General features: G+C 52.7%; 2 protein-coding genes across 3 annotated transcripts in view; both read right to left on the reverse strand.

Moving 5' to 3' along the window:
• Nucleotides 1-1,791, reverse strand: part of Chd5 (chromodomain helicase DNA binding protein 5) — a 54,477-nt gene extending 52,686 nt beyond the window's left edge. For both annotated transcript variants that reach the window (XM_070037189.1, XM_070037193.1), the window contains exon 1: nucleotides 1,583-1,791. In XM_070037189.1, the coding sequence (XP_069893290.1) occupies nucleotides 1,583-1,661 (79 nt within the window). In that variant the 5' untranslated portion in view covers nucleotides 1,662-1,791. The remainder of the gene's footprint in view (nucleotides 1-1,582) is intronic.
• A 6,404-nt stretch (nucleotides 1,792-8,195) lies between these two features.
• On the reverse strand, nucleotides 8,196-16,325 carry Rpl22 (ribosomal protein L22). The gene is made up of 4 exons (XM_070037217.1): nucleotides 16,229-16,325; nucleotides 14,379-14,483; nucleotides 11,769-11,893; nucleotides 8,196-8,397 (listed from the first exon to the last, which is right to left on the reverse strand). Exons 1-4 carry the CDS (start codon nucleotides 16,238-16,240, stop codon nucleotides 8,253-8,255), a joined length of 387 nt encoding a protein of 128 aa, XP_069893318.1. The 5' UTR covers nucleotides 16,241-16,325; the 3' UTR covers nucleotides 8,196-8,252.
• Between the last annotated feature and the right edge of the window lie 1,976 nt (nucleotides 16,326-18,301).

An 18,301-nucleotide genomic window follows, 5' to 3' on the forward strand; every position in this document is an offset into this window, starting at 1 on the left:
AGAGGCCAAGGTAGACTTTGACCAAGGTCTGAGCCCTCCAGCACCAACAGTGAGTCAGACACCTGTCAGTCTCCCTTCCTCAAGTCCCGCACCCCAACACAAGGAGAGCCGGGAAATGGCAAGAAAGGATGACAGGGGACCCCATCAGAGGCCGGGAGTCCCAGAAATGAAGCTGCTGGCACATGCTCAGCTCTCCAGGGCTCCTGCCAGTCCCACACAGACCACACCCCGACCACCACCGGCGCATCCTGGAGGAAACCAGCAAGCAGGCTTTCTGAGGACCCTGGCTTCCAGGTAGAAAACAGCCGTAAGAAGTTGGGTGCCATGGTTCACACCTGTAATCCTAGCTACTCAAAAGGCTGAGATCTGTGATAGAGTGCCAGTCTTGAGCAAAAAAAGAGACAGTGCCCTTGTCCTGAGTTCAAGCCCCAGTCCCAGCACACACACACACACACACAAAGAAAAGAAAATGCATCTGTTGGGCCTCTGTGTTCCCCCAATAACCTGATTCCTCCAACCTGGAGATATGACTATCAACCATTGTCCAGGCAACCCCACCCCAAGCAGGGCACCCCTTCCTACCACCTCCCACATCAGGTGCTTTGTCAATAGACTTTCCTGAAAGGAGGGGGGGGCGGGGATCCTTCCCGGGTGCCCTGGACTTGGGCACCAAAGTCACTAAGCAAGCAAGCCCCAAACCCAGTGGGAAGCCGGGGGCAAGGGGTGTGGCCACCAGTGGATTCTCTCCGCCTAGGCCGGGGAGCTGCTGCGTGGCTTGGCTCCAGCAAAACAGGAGTTGGGGTGCCGGTGTGAGGAATAGGTCGGCCCTGGGGAAGTCGTTCCGGGGAGGCCACATCCCAGCCCTCGCGCTCCGGAAGGGAGCACAGACTTGGAGCCAGGCCGCTGCGTGGTAGCACAGTGTCCACAAGTGCGGGGAAGGCCCTCGGGCCGGGACTCCTGCGGAGCCGCGGGCGGGCGGGGCGGGGGCTCGGGGCGGGCGGCGGGCGCAGCCCAGGCTGGAGGGTGGGCTGGCCGCGCCGGCCCCCGGGCAGCGGCGCCCAGAGGACGCCAGCGACCCCGGCCCAGGGGCCGGAGCGGCGACCGGCCGCGACCCCCGCGCCCCGCACGCTCGGAGCCCTCGCGGCCGGAGGTTCGAGCGCCGCCCGGCCTCCGCCGCCCCGGCCCCACCCAAAGCGCCCAGGGCCGGACCCGAGCCGCTGCCGGCCCAGCCCGGGCTCGAAGCTCGCGAGCGAGCAAGCGCGGCGCCCGCCCGCCCAGAGCGGATTCCCGCCCCCTTCAAGGGCACGCGGGCTGACCCCGCGGCGCCGCGCCCCCTGCCCGCCGCCCGCCCGCCCGCCCGCGCCTGCCCCGCGCCCAGGGGTCCCCATCGCACCCCGCCCTCGGCCGCGCCCCGGCGCCCGCCCAGCCCCGCGCCCTTGGCCTCGCGGGCGCCGGCGGGGCGGGAGCGCAGCCCGGACGCCCCTCCCGCGCGGCGCCCGCCCGCCCCGGCCGCGCTGCCCGCCCGCCCGCCGCCCCCCGCCCCCCTCGCCCCCCGCCGCCCCGGCCCCGGGGCGCCCCTCACCTGACATCTCGTCCTCGTTCTCCATCTCCTCAGCGAACAGCCGCGGCAGCTCCTCCTCGGTGCCCAGCGGGCCCCGCATGCCCGGCGCGGGGGGGAGGGGAGGTGGGCGCCCCCCCTCCCGCCGGGCGCGGTGCCAGCCTTAACCCGTGCGCTGCCGGACGGGCGCGCGCGGCGGGCGAGGCGGCCTCGGTGAGAAGATGGCGGCCGCCGGCCCCCCCGCCCCCCCAAGCTGCACCCCCCCGTCTCGACTCCCCTTCGTCCCGGCCGCTCCGCCCGCACCCGCAAAGCCCGGCCGCTCCGCCCACCGCGCCCCGCACCGAGTCCCGTGGCCGGCCCAGGGTGGCGGCGGTGGCGCGGGCGGCGCGGCGGGGGGCGGGGGGCGGCACACATGCCCGGATTGTGACGTCCAGTCTGGTTGCTGTGGCAACCCCATCCCATCGCTCCGGCAGCGCGACTAGTTAACAGCGGAGAACAAGTTGGGGGGACTAGTCCTGAGACGCGGGGCGCGCGCGGGGGACGCGGGCGCTCGGGCGCCGGGAGCCGCCGGGAGCCGTCGAGGCGCCCGCGCGCCCGGCCGGGCAGCCGGGCCCGGGCGGCAAAGGCGCGGCGGGCGCCGCCCCCTTGAGCCCAGGGCCGGGCCGGGGCACCGCCGCCCTCCGCCCCGCCCGCCAGGGCTTCGCGCCCGGGGTCTCCGCCAGAGGCCAGGCGCAGGGTCGGCGGGGCCCACCCGGGTTGTGGTCCGCACCTAGCTCGAGTGTGTGGCCGGGGCCCTCCCGGTCACCTCCCCACCCGCCTCTTCCAAAAGCACAAAAGCAGTCTCCAGACCCGCCCCGCCCTGACAGGCTGGGCGAACTCCCAATGCGAACAGGAAGGACCCGCGGGGTGGTGGGGAGGGAATGCCCGCCTCGGGTTGTTCAGGGTGAAGACAGGGAGACCGCAGCCCTGGGGAGCCAGACTGGACTTTCCATCCGGCTGTACCCAAGTACTTTTAAGAAGGAAGAAGTTTCAGGGGCAGCAGGATCCAGCTGATCCCACAAGGGCCAGTGCAGGAAGCGCACCTTCTGCTGACCGCTGTGGCCATGCGTGGTGGAGGCATACTGGAGACCTGACCACACTGCATAGGATCCACCTGGTTTGAGAAGCTAAAGGCAAAGAGAGACTTTCTGGCACAAACCCTCAGGGCTTGGCCACGCACCTGCCCCATCCAGGCAGACGCTGACCAGTGCAGAGCCCAACGGAGGGCTGCTCTCTCCCCGGTATCTTTGGAGATGCGTGAGAATCATGTCCACTTGGCACAACACCTCTTCGAGAGATAGCCACAATCCACCCTGCTGGCCAGCAGTCGACCGATGGCCCCTGGAGAATTGGAAAATACTATAGCAAAGCTTTCTCCCTGAGCCATCCAAATTAATTGCCAACAAGCTCCAAACAAAATCTGGTCTTCATTCATTCATTCCTAAGCAAGAAATGATTTGGTCCAGCCTTCCAGAACCAAAGTGCAGGGTGCAGGGAACCCCCTCCCTCTCCCAGATCATTTGTAAAGCACAGTGAAAACAGAGATGTTGGAGCAACACAGCTCAGGCCCATGCAGAAGAAAAGGGACCAGCAGCCACAGGAAGTCAGGCCAAGAATCTCAAAGCTTCCCTTGATCCAAGCTGTTTTCCTACCACTGACCAACTAACTAGCCAAGAGGAATCCCAGATCACTGAGGCTTGAGTGGGGCCTACATCTTTCCAGGAAGGACTCCCAGGCTCTTCCTAGACTGTCTACTTATTAATTATCCTACAAAACAACAACAACAACAACAACAGGCTCCCACACATACCCACTCTCCAGTACCAGGCCCACAAGACCTCTTTTCTAAGGTGGGTCTCTCACCCCACTGCAGAGAAACTTAATCTACAAATGCTTGAGTCAAGATAACCCCTCAGGCACGATTGCTGTAGGCTGCTCTCCCCCAACTGCACAGAGGTAATATTAGCAAGTGATCAAGGACAAAGCAAGAACAAGGATGAAGGGTTTTTTTAGGGGGAAGGAAGTATACAAATCTCCAGTAATTTTTAAAGAAAAGTTATTATCATGGTTAAACAAACACGCAACTTCAAGACAATGGGCCAAAAATGCCTTATGTTAAAAGCAATAGTGAAAGCCAGGCACCTGGGACTCACACCTATCCTGACTAATCAGGAAGCTGAGATCTGAGAATTGAAATTTGAAACCAGCCTCAGTAGGAAAGTCCATGAGATTCTTACCTCCAATTTAACCATCAAAAACCTGGAAGCAGAGGTGTGGTTCAAGTGGTAGAGCACCACCCTTGAGCAAAAAAAGCTAACAGCATCCAAGCCCTAGGTTCAAGCCCCAAAACTGTGTGCACGGTTTCTCTCTCTCTCTCTCTCTCTCTCTCTCTCTCTCTCTCTCTCTCTCTCTCTCTCTCTCTCTCTCACACACACACACACACACACACACACACACACACACACACACAAAGCAATCTAAACAAGTGAACGTTCAGTAAACTCTGTTGAGAACAATCCCATCATTAGGGGTAGTTTCAGGAGACGAGATTCTCATGTTTGCTGATCACAGTACTTGTAATTACACCTCAATGACCACAAAAATAAAAAAAATTAAGTATATTGGTTACAAAAGCAAGGAAAAATTCCCAAGACAACCAACTGATCTTCTGCCCATAGCAAGCAGTCTCCAATCCTGGGCTCTGTGAATCCTTGTGAACCTCCTAGTCCTCGAACAACCTCCAAACCCACTTCAAGGACACATGATGTGCTTGTGCGGGAAGGAAGCCTGCAGGACACCACCTGCTCAACAGAGGGCGCCCCTACCACTCAGGATGGCCAGGTGTACTATGGATGGAAAGTGGGCATCCCTCCAAGACCTAGTTCCTTCTTTTTCTGAGTATGAACCTTACACAAACCATGGGGCTCCTCAGGGAACTCTGGGCCATAGCCCTGAAGCCCAGGCAGCCTCCTGTCAGCCTCCATCATTTAAAGGGCACTTCCTGGGCTCCAGCAGGGGAGCAGCTAACCCATGGGGCAAGTCAGCATAGCCTTAGACCATGGAGCAGAAACTTGAGCTAGGTCTCCAATAGCCTAGAATAAAAAACCATGCCAAGGACTGGAAAATTGCTGGACTAGATATTCTTGAGCAAAGCAAAGATCCAAGAATTATGGTATTATGGTCTTATTTAAAAGGCAGCTCTCCGGGCTAGGAAGATGACTCAGTGGTAGAGTGCTTGCCTTGCATGCCTGAGGCCCTGGGTTTGATTCCTCAGCACCACATAAAGCAAGATGAAAAAAGCCGGAAGCGGCGCTGTGGCTCAAGTGGTAGAGCGCTAGCCTTGAGCTGAAGAGCTGAGTGACAGAGCCCAGGCCCAGAGTTCAGGCCCCACCACCGGACCAAAAAAAAAAAAAAAAAAAAAGGCAGCTCTCAGCAGGGCACTGATGGCTCAGGACTGTAATCCTAGCTACTTAGGAGGCTGAGATCTGAGGATCTCGGTTCAAAGCCAGACTGGGCAAGAAAGTCCGTGAGACTCTTATCTCTAATAAACCACCAGAAAACCAGCAGTGGTGCTGTGGCTCATGTAGTACTTGCCTTGAGCTGAAGAGCGGAGGGACAGCACCCAGGCCCAGAGTTCAAGCCCATGACAACAACAACAACAAAAAAGGCAGCTCTCCACCTGCTTCCCTCATCTTACTGGGACATCAAACCCCCTGGCCCACCTCTTACCATCCTCCAAGAAGTGACCCCAACCACCGAGCCTCAAATCCAGACCCATCCAGGGCCTCCCCAACCACCGAGCCTCAAATCCAGACCCATCCAGGGCCTCAGACCCCAGCCAGCCCTGTCCAAGGGGTTCCAAGGGCAATGTGGCTCCTTGGTCCTGCCACACCTGTACTTCACGCCAGGAAGGGACCCACATCCTAGCTTCAACCCTGCTCCCAGCTCCCTTGACAAGTTTAGGAAGTGCTGAGCACAGGAAGCCAAGAGCAGGTATGCCTAACCTCCATGCTCCCTGAAGCAATCTGACCCTCACCAGCGTCCTCACATTCAAATCAACCAAGTGCCCCTTAGACTGAGGTTTGGCTGGATCGAGGCACACTGTAATCTGTAACTTGGGAAGCACGGGTAAAGATTGACAATTGAGGCAAGCTAAGCAAACAATAGCAAAATCCAGGCAATGGTAGTAAACACTTGTCATCCAAGCTGCTTGGAAGAGTCACTGTCCAGAAGAGCCCAAAGAATGTGACATCCTAGCTCCAAAACGAAAGGGCTGGGTCATGGCTTATGGGGCAAACTAGCAAACTGAGGCATTGCCAGATTAAAAGAAAAAAAAATGCTGCCAGGTGCCCATGGCTTACACCATGCCTGAACCCATGCCCCTGGCTACTCAGGAGACTGAGGCCATTTTCAAATCAGAAGCCGGCAGGGGCAGAAATAAACAGCAGAAAAGCCAGGTCCAGGCCCAGGGTTGTGGCTCAAGTGGTGAAACACTGACCAAGCAAGGAAGCAAAGTGAATTCAAACTCATACCAGGAAAAGGGGGGGGGGGGGGGGCACATGGCAACTATCATCAGTATTTGGCAACCCTGTATTTCATCTGGCTGTTCCTGAGGACTTTATTCCAAAACACCTTCAGTACTGAGGAAGTCACGGGAGAATAGAGGCTTCTGAAAGGAACACACATTTAACCTTAGAAACAAAACCCTAGCATCTAGGGACACTTACATACTCAGGGCATCTGTGGTCCAATCAAGAGCTTGTGCCCTTTGTGAACTTAAATCACAGCTTACAGTTTCTGTGCCGACATTCCAGCTCAGGCAGGTAGGCCAGATGGGCAGAAGAAACTGACTTGAAAGGTGCCCTGGGCACGTAACTGAAGTTTGTACTACGCATTTCCCATCAGGAAAAGGGACTTGCCTGGCAAGCTCTCTCCCTGCTCTGGGTCTGAGGGATCTGTGCTAGGCGAGCAGGCTCAAAGCCAACTCCTGGATGTCAAGGAGGCCAGAGAACAGAGTAAAGACAAGGGACACGTTTTCCTCTATGCCTATAAAGACCAAAGTAACAGCACAGCATCTCATCATGGAGGACCAGGTTTAAGAGATAAACTTGCCCATCCTTTATAAAAAAAAAAATTTAAAAAAAGGCCTTGCACAGTTAACAGTAGCCATATGTTAGCCACTTTAATATGAAATGTGATCCACACTCAATTTTACAAGAGTTCAAAAAAGCATAGAAAAACCAGTTTCAATTTTATTACAAGTTTTTAAATCTAGGACCAGTTTTTTAAAATATGCTAACTTCAGCCCAGGGATTATTTTAACAGCCAAACAAAATCATTACAGTTACAGCAATGCGAAAAACAAGTAAAAATTACAAACCCAAATCACAAACTTACAGTTAATAATCATGGTGTAAGGGACACCACCAGAGTAACTAATGCCTTGTCCAAGTATGAAAGAAATGTTACCTCTTGTGAGGGCAAAGAAACATGCAAACAATTCTGCTTCAGGAAATTTGCATAGAAATAGAAAATGCTGGAGCCTTTTGCCACAGTGAAATTGTGAAGGCTCAACATGTTAAACTCAATCCAAGAAACACCAAATGTTAAATTGGAGCCAAGGTAGAACTTGAACATCTAATTTCCAGCTGTGTGAAATTCAGGTGTGGGATCAGCTGCAGGCAAGCTCTTTACAAAGTGCCTTTCCTAGTGAAGCATTTGTTTTTGCAGAGTTGTTTGGATTTCAGGAGGGAACCAAGGCAGCAGAGGCTTCCAATCACCTCACTATGACTCCCAGCCCTTCTTGTCAGTCGGCACAAAATCCCAAGATGAGGCGCCTTACGGACTGAACCCAGAACCTCCTCAGCTGGGCAGCACTCTACCACTCAACTGCAGCTACCCTGACATCAGACACAGTCCAGCTATGCCTTTAAGTGGCAGGGAAGCTGCTATTTGTTGGACGGCTGTCCAAGCACTTCTCATGCCTGCTTGCCTCCAGGGCCCTTCACTGGGGCTTTACAGGCAAGCCTCCTGAGGAAGCTATGCTAGGGCCTCCAGCGCCTCCTGCTGGAGGCCAAGGTGAACATGGCAAAGGCATGTAGAAACGGATTTTTTTTAACAAATTCTTTTCTGCACAATGACTTAATTTAAAACCTGGGACTTTTTACAATTGTTCTTTCTTCAATATGCAGCAATGCCTAAAGGATCACATTTTGCTTCTGTAGAAAAAAAGGATCAACATACATTATTGAGCATCGATCAAGAGCAACTTGGAATTAAAAAGTAAGGACAAAAGTCTCAGAAACCTACATTTTATTGACACTGCCATTTCCCCACAAGAAATTTCCTTTTTAATGAATCAGGAATCCCACAATATATCCTGAATCCTCCCCCATGAAGAAGGCCAGAGGCACACACACTCCACCCTTGTCCGCTACCTGCTCAACATCAGTTCCCTTGCCATAGCCTTCTATAGTTCCATATCTCTACGGAGAACTGGGGGGCAAGTCTAAACACAAGGAAGCAAGTGAAGGCTGTTCACTGTGATTCCCAATTTTCCATCCAAGCCACACTGCAGAGATACAAGGATAAACCACTGTTTGGGTTCCCAAGTTTTATTCAAGAACTCATACAAAATATTCCAGATAAATGAATTTTAATCCTCGTCTTCCTCCTCTTCTTCATCCTGGTTAATCTGGAAGTAACGTAATTCATAACTCTCTTTGCTGTTAGCAACTACGCGTAACCAATCACGTAGATTATTCTTCTTCAAATATTTTTTGGTGAGATATTTCAAATACCTGCAGAGAAAGGACACTTAAGAACTACACAAGACAGATGGTCGTCCATATTCTGAAACATCTTAACTTTTATAAAACCATGCATCCAAAAACACTCCCACCCTTCCAAAACAAAGGCAAGGCAAACCAGCAGTATCACCTAAACTAGCCATAATAATTAGGACAGAGGCCAGGCACTGGTGGCTCACACCTGTAATCCTAGCTACTTAGGACCTGAGGATCACAATTCAAAGCCAACCCAGACAGGAAAGTCCATGAGACTCTTATCTCCGATAAACCACCAGAAAACCAGAACTGGCACCATGGCTCAAGTGGTAGAGCACTAGCCTTGAGCTGAAGAGCTGAGGGACAGCATCCAGGCCCAGAGTTAAAACCCTATGATAAAAAGAGAACCTACTCTTGTTGTCAAGGCAGACAATGGCTTTTATGCCCCATATCCCAACTACACGAAGACAACTGGAGCCTGAAACCATCTTCCTTCCCTTGTGCTGGCTGTAGCCCATAGGAACTACGTCACACAAAACCAGGGCTGAACCAGGCACCAGTGTGTCACACCTGTAATCTCAGGAGGCTGAGATGTGAAGATCACGGTTCACAGTTCAAAGCCAGCTTGGGCAGGAAAGTCTATGAGTCTTATCTCCAATTAACTGTCCAGAAGTCGGAAGTGGCACTGTGGCTCAAGTGGTAGAGTACTCACTTTGAGCTAAAGAGCTCAGAGACAGCTAGCACCCAGGCCGAGTTTAAGCCCCATGACTTCAGGGAGGAGGGGGAGTGCTGACAAATTAAAACTCCCAACACCTCAGATTCTTTCACTATAAAATGCACCTCAAGGGCTGGGAAGGTGGCTCAGTGGTAGATTGCTTGCCTCATATGCATGAAGCCCTGGGACTGATTCTGCAGCACCACATAAACAGAAAAAACCCAGAAGTGGTGCTGTGGCTCAAGTGCTAGCCTTGAGCAAAAGCAGCTCAGGGACAGTGCCCAAGCCCTGTATTCAAAGCCCTAGGACTGGCAAAAAAAAAAAAATGGTGATAACAAAAAAAGGGGGCTGGTAAGATGGCTCAGTGGTAGAGTGCTCACCTTGCATGCATGAGGCCCTAGGTTTGATTCCTCAGCACCAACCACATAAGCAGAAAAGGCCAGCAAGACCAGATGTGGCGCTGTGGCTCAGTAGTAGGGCACTAGCTTGGAGCTAAAGAGCTGAGGTACAGTGCACATGCCCAGAGTTTAGGCCCACTACTGACCAAAAAAAAGAGAGAGAAAATGGCATTTAAATCATTCCATCAAAAAGGTTTCCTTGTCATTTATTATTTCTATCACACCATATTCAGATAAGATATTCAGTTCAAATTTTCAGCTAGTGGAGCTGGGAATATGGCTTAGTGGTAGAATGCTTGCCTAGCATGCATGAAGCCCTGGGTTCGATTCCTCATTACCACATAAAACAGAAAAGGCCGGAAGTAGCACTGTGGCTCGAATGGTAGAGTGCTAGCCTTGAGCAAAAGAAGCTCAGGGACAGTGCCCAGGCCCTGAGTTCAAGCCCCAGGACTGGCAAAAAAATAAATAAATAAAATTTTATGTATCTTGAAAAGTTTCTTAATAGAATGTTGGGGAAACCAATGTCCAAAGATGAGAAAGAAAAAGTTTTAGGTTAGGGAACACACCTTCAAATCCTTCAGGAAAATGATTTTCACCAAGAAAAGAAATCCCAAGTGGGTATGAAGGTGCACACCTATAATTCTAACACCAGGGAAGCTAAAGCATCAGGATAGGAAGTGTAAGGCTCTCCTGGACTACATACTGAGACCCTATCTCAAACAAACCTAAGCAAACATAGCATAAGTGTGATTCTCTAATCACACCCAGTACTAAAGAGGCTGAGAAAGGAGGTAGCAAGTTAGAAGTCATCCTGAGCTTGTCTTGAAGTAAAATAAAGCTGAGCACCACCAGTGGGTCAGGACTAATTTTAGACACAGGAGGCACAAGTCTTGAGGAAAGTGGTTTGAAGCCAGCCAGAGCAAAAAAAAAAAAACAGCAAAAAGTAGGTTGAAAGCATGGCTCAAAGGGTAGCATGTCTGCCGTAAGCAAGCAAGCCAAGCAAGCCAAGGACTAGAGTTCAAACTCCAGCACCAGCAAGAATTAATTTAACAATTCAGATGGGCAGGCAGGCAGCCATAAAACCAAGATCCTTGCCTTCAGGCACTGGGTAAAGAACAGAAATGTGTGAAAACATCACAGAAGATGTCAGCAACCTCCTCATACCATGCTATGAAGAAGTCTCCCGGGGATTCTGCTAGGTGTGGCCCAGGTTTTGCCTATACTCAAGACCCTACCAGGGTCCTGTCCCTACTCTCATACCTCATGACTCAGCCATGCAGACCCTGACACCAAAGCTTAACCTCGTCTCTTCACTGCCATGAGCTTAGTTACAGCCAGGTGTTTGCCCACCTTAAAATTCTCTTTCAATATGAGAAAAGCTAACAGGCCAGGCCCTGGGCTCGAGGCTATTGAGAACTAAGCCGGCTGTAGACTTCAGAGCCTCTTTAACACAGCAGGGCCACAGGGTGGAGCCAGAAGAGCAGTCAACTTCAGGCCCAATACCATGAAACTAAGAAGGAAAGCCTTCATACTGGGTGCTGGTAGCTCACGCCTGCAATCCTACTCAGGAGGCCGAGATCTGAGGATGTGGATTCAAAATCAGTCTGGGATGCAAGCCCCAGATTTATCTCCAATAAACCAGCAGAACCGGAAGTGGAGATGTGGATCAAGTAGTGAAGTGACAATACCCCAAGTTCAAAGCCCACTACTGGCACAAGCACATGACACAAATACCTACACCTCTTGGGCTAGGGATGGGTCCAAGGGTTAAGTCCCTGCCTGGAGCCAGGCGTTGGTGACTCATACCTGTAATCCTAGCTACTCAGGAGGCTGAGATCTGAGGATCTTGGTTCAAAGCCAGCCTGGGCAGTAAAGTCTGTGAAACTGTTATCTCCAATTAACCACCAGAAAACCGAAGTGACGCTGTGGCTCAAGTGGTAAAGGGCTCACCTCGAGCTGGATTTGAGGGATAGTACCCAGGCCCAGAGTTCTAGACCCATGACCAAATCTCACCCCCCAACCCACCCACCAAAAAGAAAAAAAAAGTCTTCCAATGACCCAGAGACAAGGGAAGCCTAAGTCTGAGCACTTTACTGGCTGAAATCTACTTTGCCTTGTGAAAGATCAAACTGCAACCCCTGCAAGCAGTATACTTTTTAATAGCATTCATTCACTCACTACCCATGTGCTGTAGGATAGTTAGCAGAGGGAACCAGGAGACCAAGGTACTCCCCAGGCGTCCTCATTCTCACCCCCTGGGAAGGGACCCGTACCTTTTGGAGAAAGGCACCTCAGAGGTTACAGTGATCTTGCTTTTGCTTCTCTCGATGGTGACCACTCCTCCACCAAGATTTCCAGCTTTCCCGTTCACCTTGATTCTCTCTTGGAGAAATTGCTCCTGTGGAAATCATCCAATCAAACAATAAAGTGGTAGGTTCACCTGGCTCCACAGAATATTTTAATTTTCATTCCCAGCACTTAAGCCATGTATTTTTCAAATGTTTAGGTTTTTGTAAAGAATGCTCAGTGAGGCACCAGTGACTAATCCAAACTACTTATGAGGCTGAGATCTGAGAACCACAGTTTGAAAGCAGCCCAGGCAGGGAAATCTGGGACTTACCTCAGGGACAGTGCCCAACCTTGAGTTCAAGCCCCAGAACTGGCACCACAGGGGATCAAACAAAAAGATTTTTGAGAACCTGAATTACCCCATCACTGATATGCACACTCATTTTATTTCAGCTGATGGCAATAAGCCATAGAGGTTCTAATGGTATTCTGTTTAAGGCCTTGCCTTAATTTTTCGTGTTTTGAAAAATCATTTTCCTTAATTACTGATATTGGCAAAACTGACCTGGAACCAAAAAGCAAATGTAAAAACTAAATGTAAATTAAATGTAAAATTAAAGACAACACAGAGCCCAACGCCCCAGGAAGGTGAGTCACAACAGAGCTGCAAGCTGGGCACTGATGGCTCACGCTTGTAGTCCTAGCTATTCAGTAGGCTGAGATTTGAGGATCATGCTTCAAAGCCAGCCTGGGCAGGGAAGTGCATCAGATTCTCATCTCCAATTAAACACCAGAAAAGCAGAAATGGCACTGTGGCTCACAGTGGTAGAACACTAGCCTGGCCAAAGAGCCCAGAGACAATGCTCAGACCTAAAGAGTCTAAGTGTGAAAGTGAGATTATGTAAATAAATAAGTCTTGTCAGGTCCAATGGCTCATACCTGCAATCCCAGCTGCTCAGGAGGCTGCGATCTCCCAACCCAAACTAGAAGCCAGCCTAGGAAGGAAAGCCTGTGGAAGTGGAGTTGTGGGGCTCAAGTGGTAGAGTTCTAAGCCAGGCACCAGTGGCTCACACCTATAATCCTAGCTACTAATGAGGCTGAGATCTGAGGGTCATGATTCAAAGCCAGACCCGGCAAGAAAGTCTGTGAGACTTCATCTCCAAATTACTGGAAGTTGGAAGTGATGCTGTGGCTCAAATGGTAGAGTGCTCACTTTGAGCAGACGAGCTCAGGGACAGAAACCAGGGCCAGAGTTCAAGCCCCATGACCAATTAAAAAAAAAAAAAAAAAAAGTGGTATAGCTCCAGCCTTAAGCAAAAAGAAGCTCAGGGACAGCACCAAGCCCAGTTTAAGCTTTAGGACCAGCACCAAGGGAAAAAGTATTTTTTGCTCTGAGACAGAAAATCAAACTCAGTTCCTGACACTTGTGTTCACTGGATAGAGTTCTACTAACTGCACCATGCCTCCATTCCCACTTCTCTACTCAAGCAGGCAGAACACAGGAGTACTGGGGAGTAGCACCAAAATAGGGACAAAAAAATCAGCACAGCAGCAAGTCTGAAAAGACCCAACTCCACCAACAACGCAGTAAGCAGGATCTTGTCAAGTTAACCCTGAAACTCAGGAGCTGCTGCCACCCCCACAGCTCCACAGCCACAGGATCAGTCATCACATGTTCACATGTGCAAAGGACAAGGGCAACACTGTACTCAACGGAGCTAGTGGCACTGTGGCTCAAGTGGTAGAGCACTAGCCTTGAGCTAAAGAGCTGGGATAGGACCCAGGCCCAGAGTTCAGGCCTCACAACCGACAAAGAAAATCCTAGCTACTCAGGAGGCTGAGGAGGATCTCTTTTGACACCAACTTGGGCAAAAAAATCCCAGAGATCTCCATCACCAATTAACCAGCAAAATGCCAAACTGGATATGTGGTTTAGTAGAGGCTAGGAATGTAGCTTAGTGGTAGAGTGCTTGCCTAGGATACATGAAGCCCTGGGTTCAATTCTTCAGTACCACATAAACAGGAAAAGCTGGAAGTGGTGCCATTGCTCAAGTGATAGAATGCTAGCCTTGAGCAAAAGAAGCTCAAGAATAGCTAGGCATCAATGGCTCATGCCTGTAATCCTAGCTACTCAGGAGGCTGAGATCTAAGGTTCACAGTTCAAAGCCAGCCAGGCAGGAAAGTCTGTGATACTCTTATCTCCAATTAACCAGCAGAAAACCAGTGGTATTGTGGCTCAAGTGGTAGAATGCTTGCCTTTGAGCTGAAGAGCTCAAAGACAGCGCCCAGGCCTGGAGTTCAAACCCACTGACCAAAAAATGTAGCAGCAGCAGTGCAGGGACAGTGTCCATGCCCTGAGTTCAAGCCCCAGGACTGGCCAAAAAAATTCTAACGAATAAATATACTAATGGTAGAATACCAAGGAAGTCCTGAGGCTCAGTAATGGTACATGTGTGTGTGCATGTATGAACAAACTACACAGCCCTCATACACTGAGTAAATAACTGGTCAGAAGTGGAGGCTGTCTCAAGCCTGTGCATGTCCAGGTCTCAACAGCATCACAAGGTTCACAAGTGTAACAAGACAAAACTTACAAAATTGGCAGCATCCATGATTCCATCTTCTACAGGGTGGGTGCAGTCCAGGGTGAACTTCAGAACCTGCTTCTTTTTTTTGCCCCCCTTCACCACAAGCTTTTTCTAGGAAAAAAAAATACAGATAAAACTGAAATCTGTCAGCAAAAAAATACAATAAAACAAAAAAATCAAAGATCAAAAAGCCCATAAACATAAAATCCTGCAGATGAGTTCTTCTGCTAGAGCATCAAGAGCATCTCTCTATCCAATCTGGCAGAGAGATAAGGAAAGCCAGCCTACAAACATGGGATGGGGAGTAATCCCCTTTGGATGAGGACACCATTCTTGAACTTCCTAGCCTGCCCAATTCTTGCAAACATGAAAGTCTGTCACAAACCACAGTAGACATGACTTCTATGTGCCCTAAAGTTGTACGAGAATGCCTTTATTTTATTCCAGGACTAAAGGTGGAGCCTACAAGGAACTCTGATGTGGAATCATCCTTAATCTATCTCTGCGGACTGTGTGACCCTCCAGCACTGTAGCTCTTTTCCCTTAATCCTATCTCCCTATTCTATTCAGTTTCTACCCTGTTACGGAGTAATATATTAAAACACCTGTCAGGGGCTGGGAAGGTGGCTCAGTGGTAGAGTGCTTGCCTTGCATGCATGAGGCCCTGGGTTCAATTTCTCAGTACTACATAAGCAGGAAAAAAAAGCCGGAAGGTAGAGCGCTAGCCTTGAGCTGATGGACAGCGCCAGGCCCAGAGTTCAGGCCTCATGACCAAAAAAAAAAAAAAAAAAAAAAGTCAACAACTTCAGGGATTTTCATTGGTTGACCATTTCAAACCACCAGGCATAAAACACATCCCCTGAGTTTAGTGTCTTTATTCTTGCAGAGGAGCATAAATATTGCTATTTCTACAAACTCCTGGCACTGCCAAAATGCACTTGTATAGCCTTCTTAGCTGCATATGCTCTCTAGAAAGTTTTCCAAATACTTACCTCTGCTCGTGTTAAAAAGCACACTTAAACCTGTGTTGAGTGGGTTTACATTTAAATCGCTATAAAAAACCACTCTCCTGGGTCTGTACCCGGCTACGGTGCGGAGGACTGGCCGAGGATCAGCAAGCCCACTGCCCACAGCGGACCTGATGGCTCCCCGCAAGCATTTCAACCCAAAGCCGACACACGCATAGGGCATCTGAAGGCCCGCGGAGGCAGAGAAGAACGGAAATACAACCAGAGATGCGAACCAGGGAGGCCCGGGGTGAAGGATCAAGCAGGATCGGGAAGGAAACCATGTTTTCCCGGTGCCCCGGGAGGAGGGCGAGCGGCGGGCGGAGTGCGTGGCTCCGCGGAGCCGCACAGCCCAGCCGCAGGCGGACTCCGAGGTGAGGTCGGGGTCTTCGTCCTACACCAAGAAGGGGCTGCACCCTGAGAAGCCAGCTTCCTCCGAGGCTGCCAGGAAGCACCTCGGGCGCCGACCTGCTCCCGGAGTCCCGGCCACCGGCGGGAGCCCATCCCGACCCCGGGCTTCCGGAGGTGCGGCTCCCCGGGAGCGCAGGTCCCTTCCGCCCTCTCCCCGTCTCGCCCAGGTGACCAGGCCCGAGGCCGGGCTCCAGCCTCCCGCCGGCCGCGGCCCGCGAGGAGCCCTGCGCCCCGGGTCTCCCTCACGGGCCTCAGGCCGCGGCCTCCCCGCCCACAACGTGCTGGGCCCGGCAGCGGGCCCGGCCCGCTCCGCCCGCCCCGCCAATCCACCCGGACCGGACGCTGCAAAGCGCCGTCCCCCGCGAGCCTGGACGGGAGCCAGCCGGGAAGGCCCGCGTGCCGCCCCGGGGCCCAGGCCTCGCGCGGAGCCGTACTAACCACGGGCGCCATGGCGGCAGCGGAGGCAGAAAGGGAGCGAGACGCACCGCGCAGACGCAAAGAGCCCGCGGCGCGCAGGGCACGCAGGGCTCAGGCCACATCAATCGCTCCGCCCCGCCCCTCGATCGCCGCAGCTCGCGGGGCTACGCGCGATCTGAGAGCGATTGGTTCTCCCGGCGTGTGGAGTCCGTGCTCCCTCGGGCGGGGCGGAGGGCCGCGGGAGGCGGGGCTGAGGGCCGCGGGAGGCGGGACGGCCGGTTCCACTGCGCATGACTGGGGGAGGGGGGCCACGGCAAACGAGCGGCTGAGCTCGACTCCTGAAGGTCTCGGGAAGGAGGCCGTCAGTAAGGAAATGGACCTCGCCGGAAGCCGCGGACCTGTGAGCCGGGCATCCCGCCCCGAGACGACTGGAGATGAGCAGCCCCGCCGCCCCGAGCGCTCCCGGCTGACTCGGGAGGCTGAGCTCCGAGGTCGACGCCCGCCCGGGCGGACCAAACCACGCGGCGCCGCGAGCCGGAAGTGGAGGTGCGGCTCGGGCGGCGGGCTGGGCGCCGGTCCGTGTCCCTTGCGAGGAGTGCCGGGGCGGCCGGGAGCCCCCGAGCGCAGGCCCCGGGGCTGGCCCACCGCCGCGGGGAGGGGGAGGCCGCCGCGCCCGGGCCGGCCCGCCCGGCAGCGCGCGCCCCAGCCTCCGGGACCCCGGCCCCTGCCCCTGGCCGCCTCGCTTCCCAGCGCCGGAAGTCTTGGGCCAGCACCTGGCCAACCCGCAAAAAAGGGGCTGGCAAGGTGGTCTGGTGGTCGATCGCTTGCCTTGCATGCACAGGCCCTGAGTTCGATTCCTCAGCACCACACACACAGAACTAAAGCCAGAAGCGGCTCAAGTGGTAGAGTGCTGGCCTTGAGCTGAAGAGCGCAGGGACAGCGCCCAGGCCCAGGGTTCAAGCCCCAGGACTCACACACACACACACACACACACACACAAGCAAAAAGGATCTGATGTAAATGCACATTCCAAGCCGGACGCCGGAGGCTCACCCTGCAATCCTACCTACTCAAGAGGCTGAGATCTGAGGACCAGCAAGCTACCTGGGCAGGAAAGTCTGAGACCACAAAGGCTCAGCGACAGCGCCCAGCTCCTGAGTTCAAGCCCGAGGACCAACACAATTAGTAAATAAAATGCATGATCCAATTCAGCGTTTCCGAGGCCTGACCCGCATGTCCCAAAAACCCAGACTTTGGCGCTTCTAGGGCTGCACGTGGAGTCGATTCACCTCTAGGCTTACCGCCCAGCCCGTTGACCCAGATGCCCGTGTCTTTATGGAGTTATCCACGATCTGAATAGGGATGGTTCACTTGCGTACACCCCAACCCCCAGGCTACCCCCTTTCAAATGTCCTTGCTCAGCAAAAGCCCCGTCTTGGTCTGATTTATAATCTGGAGGAGACACAGGCCCATGCTGACTGGTCTAGGTTTAAACGGGAGTATGATGCTAGTTACCGGGCTCCAAAACTACCGGCTGTTCTCTTGGCTTTGCAAAGCAGAGAATGTTGGCTGTACAAACGTTTTGCTTTGGTAGCTGCTTCTAGGTGGGAGGCCAGGGAGGTCTTCCTGTTTCTCTGTTGTTTTATTGCGGGTCTCCCATCTTTTTCTTGTTTTTGTGCTGGTACTGAGCCTTGAGCTTAGGGCCTAGGTACTGAGTTTCTTTTGCTGTAGGCTGGCACTCCACCACTTGAGCCACTGCTCCACTTACGGTTTTCTGGTAGTTCATTGAGTTCATTGGACCTTCCTGTCCAAGCTGGCTTTTAACCTCAGTCCTCAGATCTCAACATCCTGAATAGCTAGGATTACAGGCAAACCACTGTACTGTGCTGAAGAGTCTCATTCTTCTACCTGGCAGGCAGTGGCTGTTAGAGTATTTAGAGGCAGCAGGGGAAAGCAGTTTGTAGTTTCTGTTTGCTCAGTTTTGTTTTGTTTTGTTTGGAGGGGGAATTCAGGTCCTGGGATTGCAATATAAGGCCTAGGTGCTATCTCTGAGCTTTTGTACTCAATGCTGGAGCTTTACCACTTGAGCCACAA

This window comes from Dipodomys merriami, unplaced genomic scaffold (assembly GCF_024711535.1).
Source record: "Dipodomys merriami isolate MVZ:Mamm:240054 unplaced genomic scaffold, mDipMer1.0.p SCAF_28, whole genome shotgun sequence".
Classification (NCBI taxonomy): domain Eukaryota; kingdom Metazoa; phylum Chordata; class Mammalia; order Rodentia; family Heteromyidae; genus Dipodomys; species Dipodomys merriami.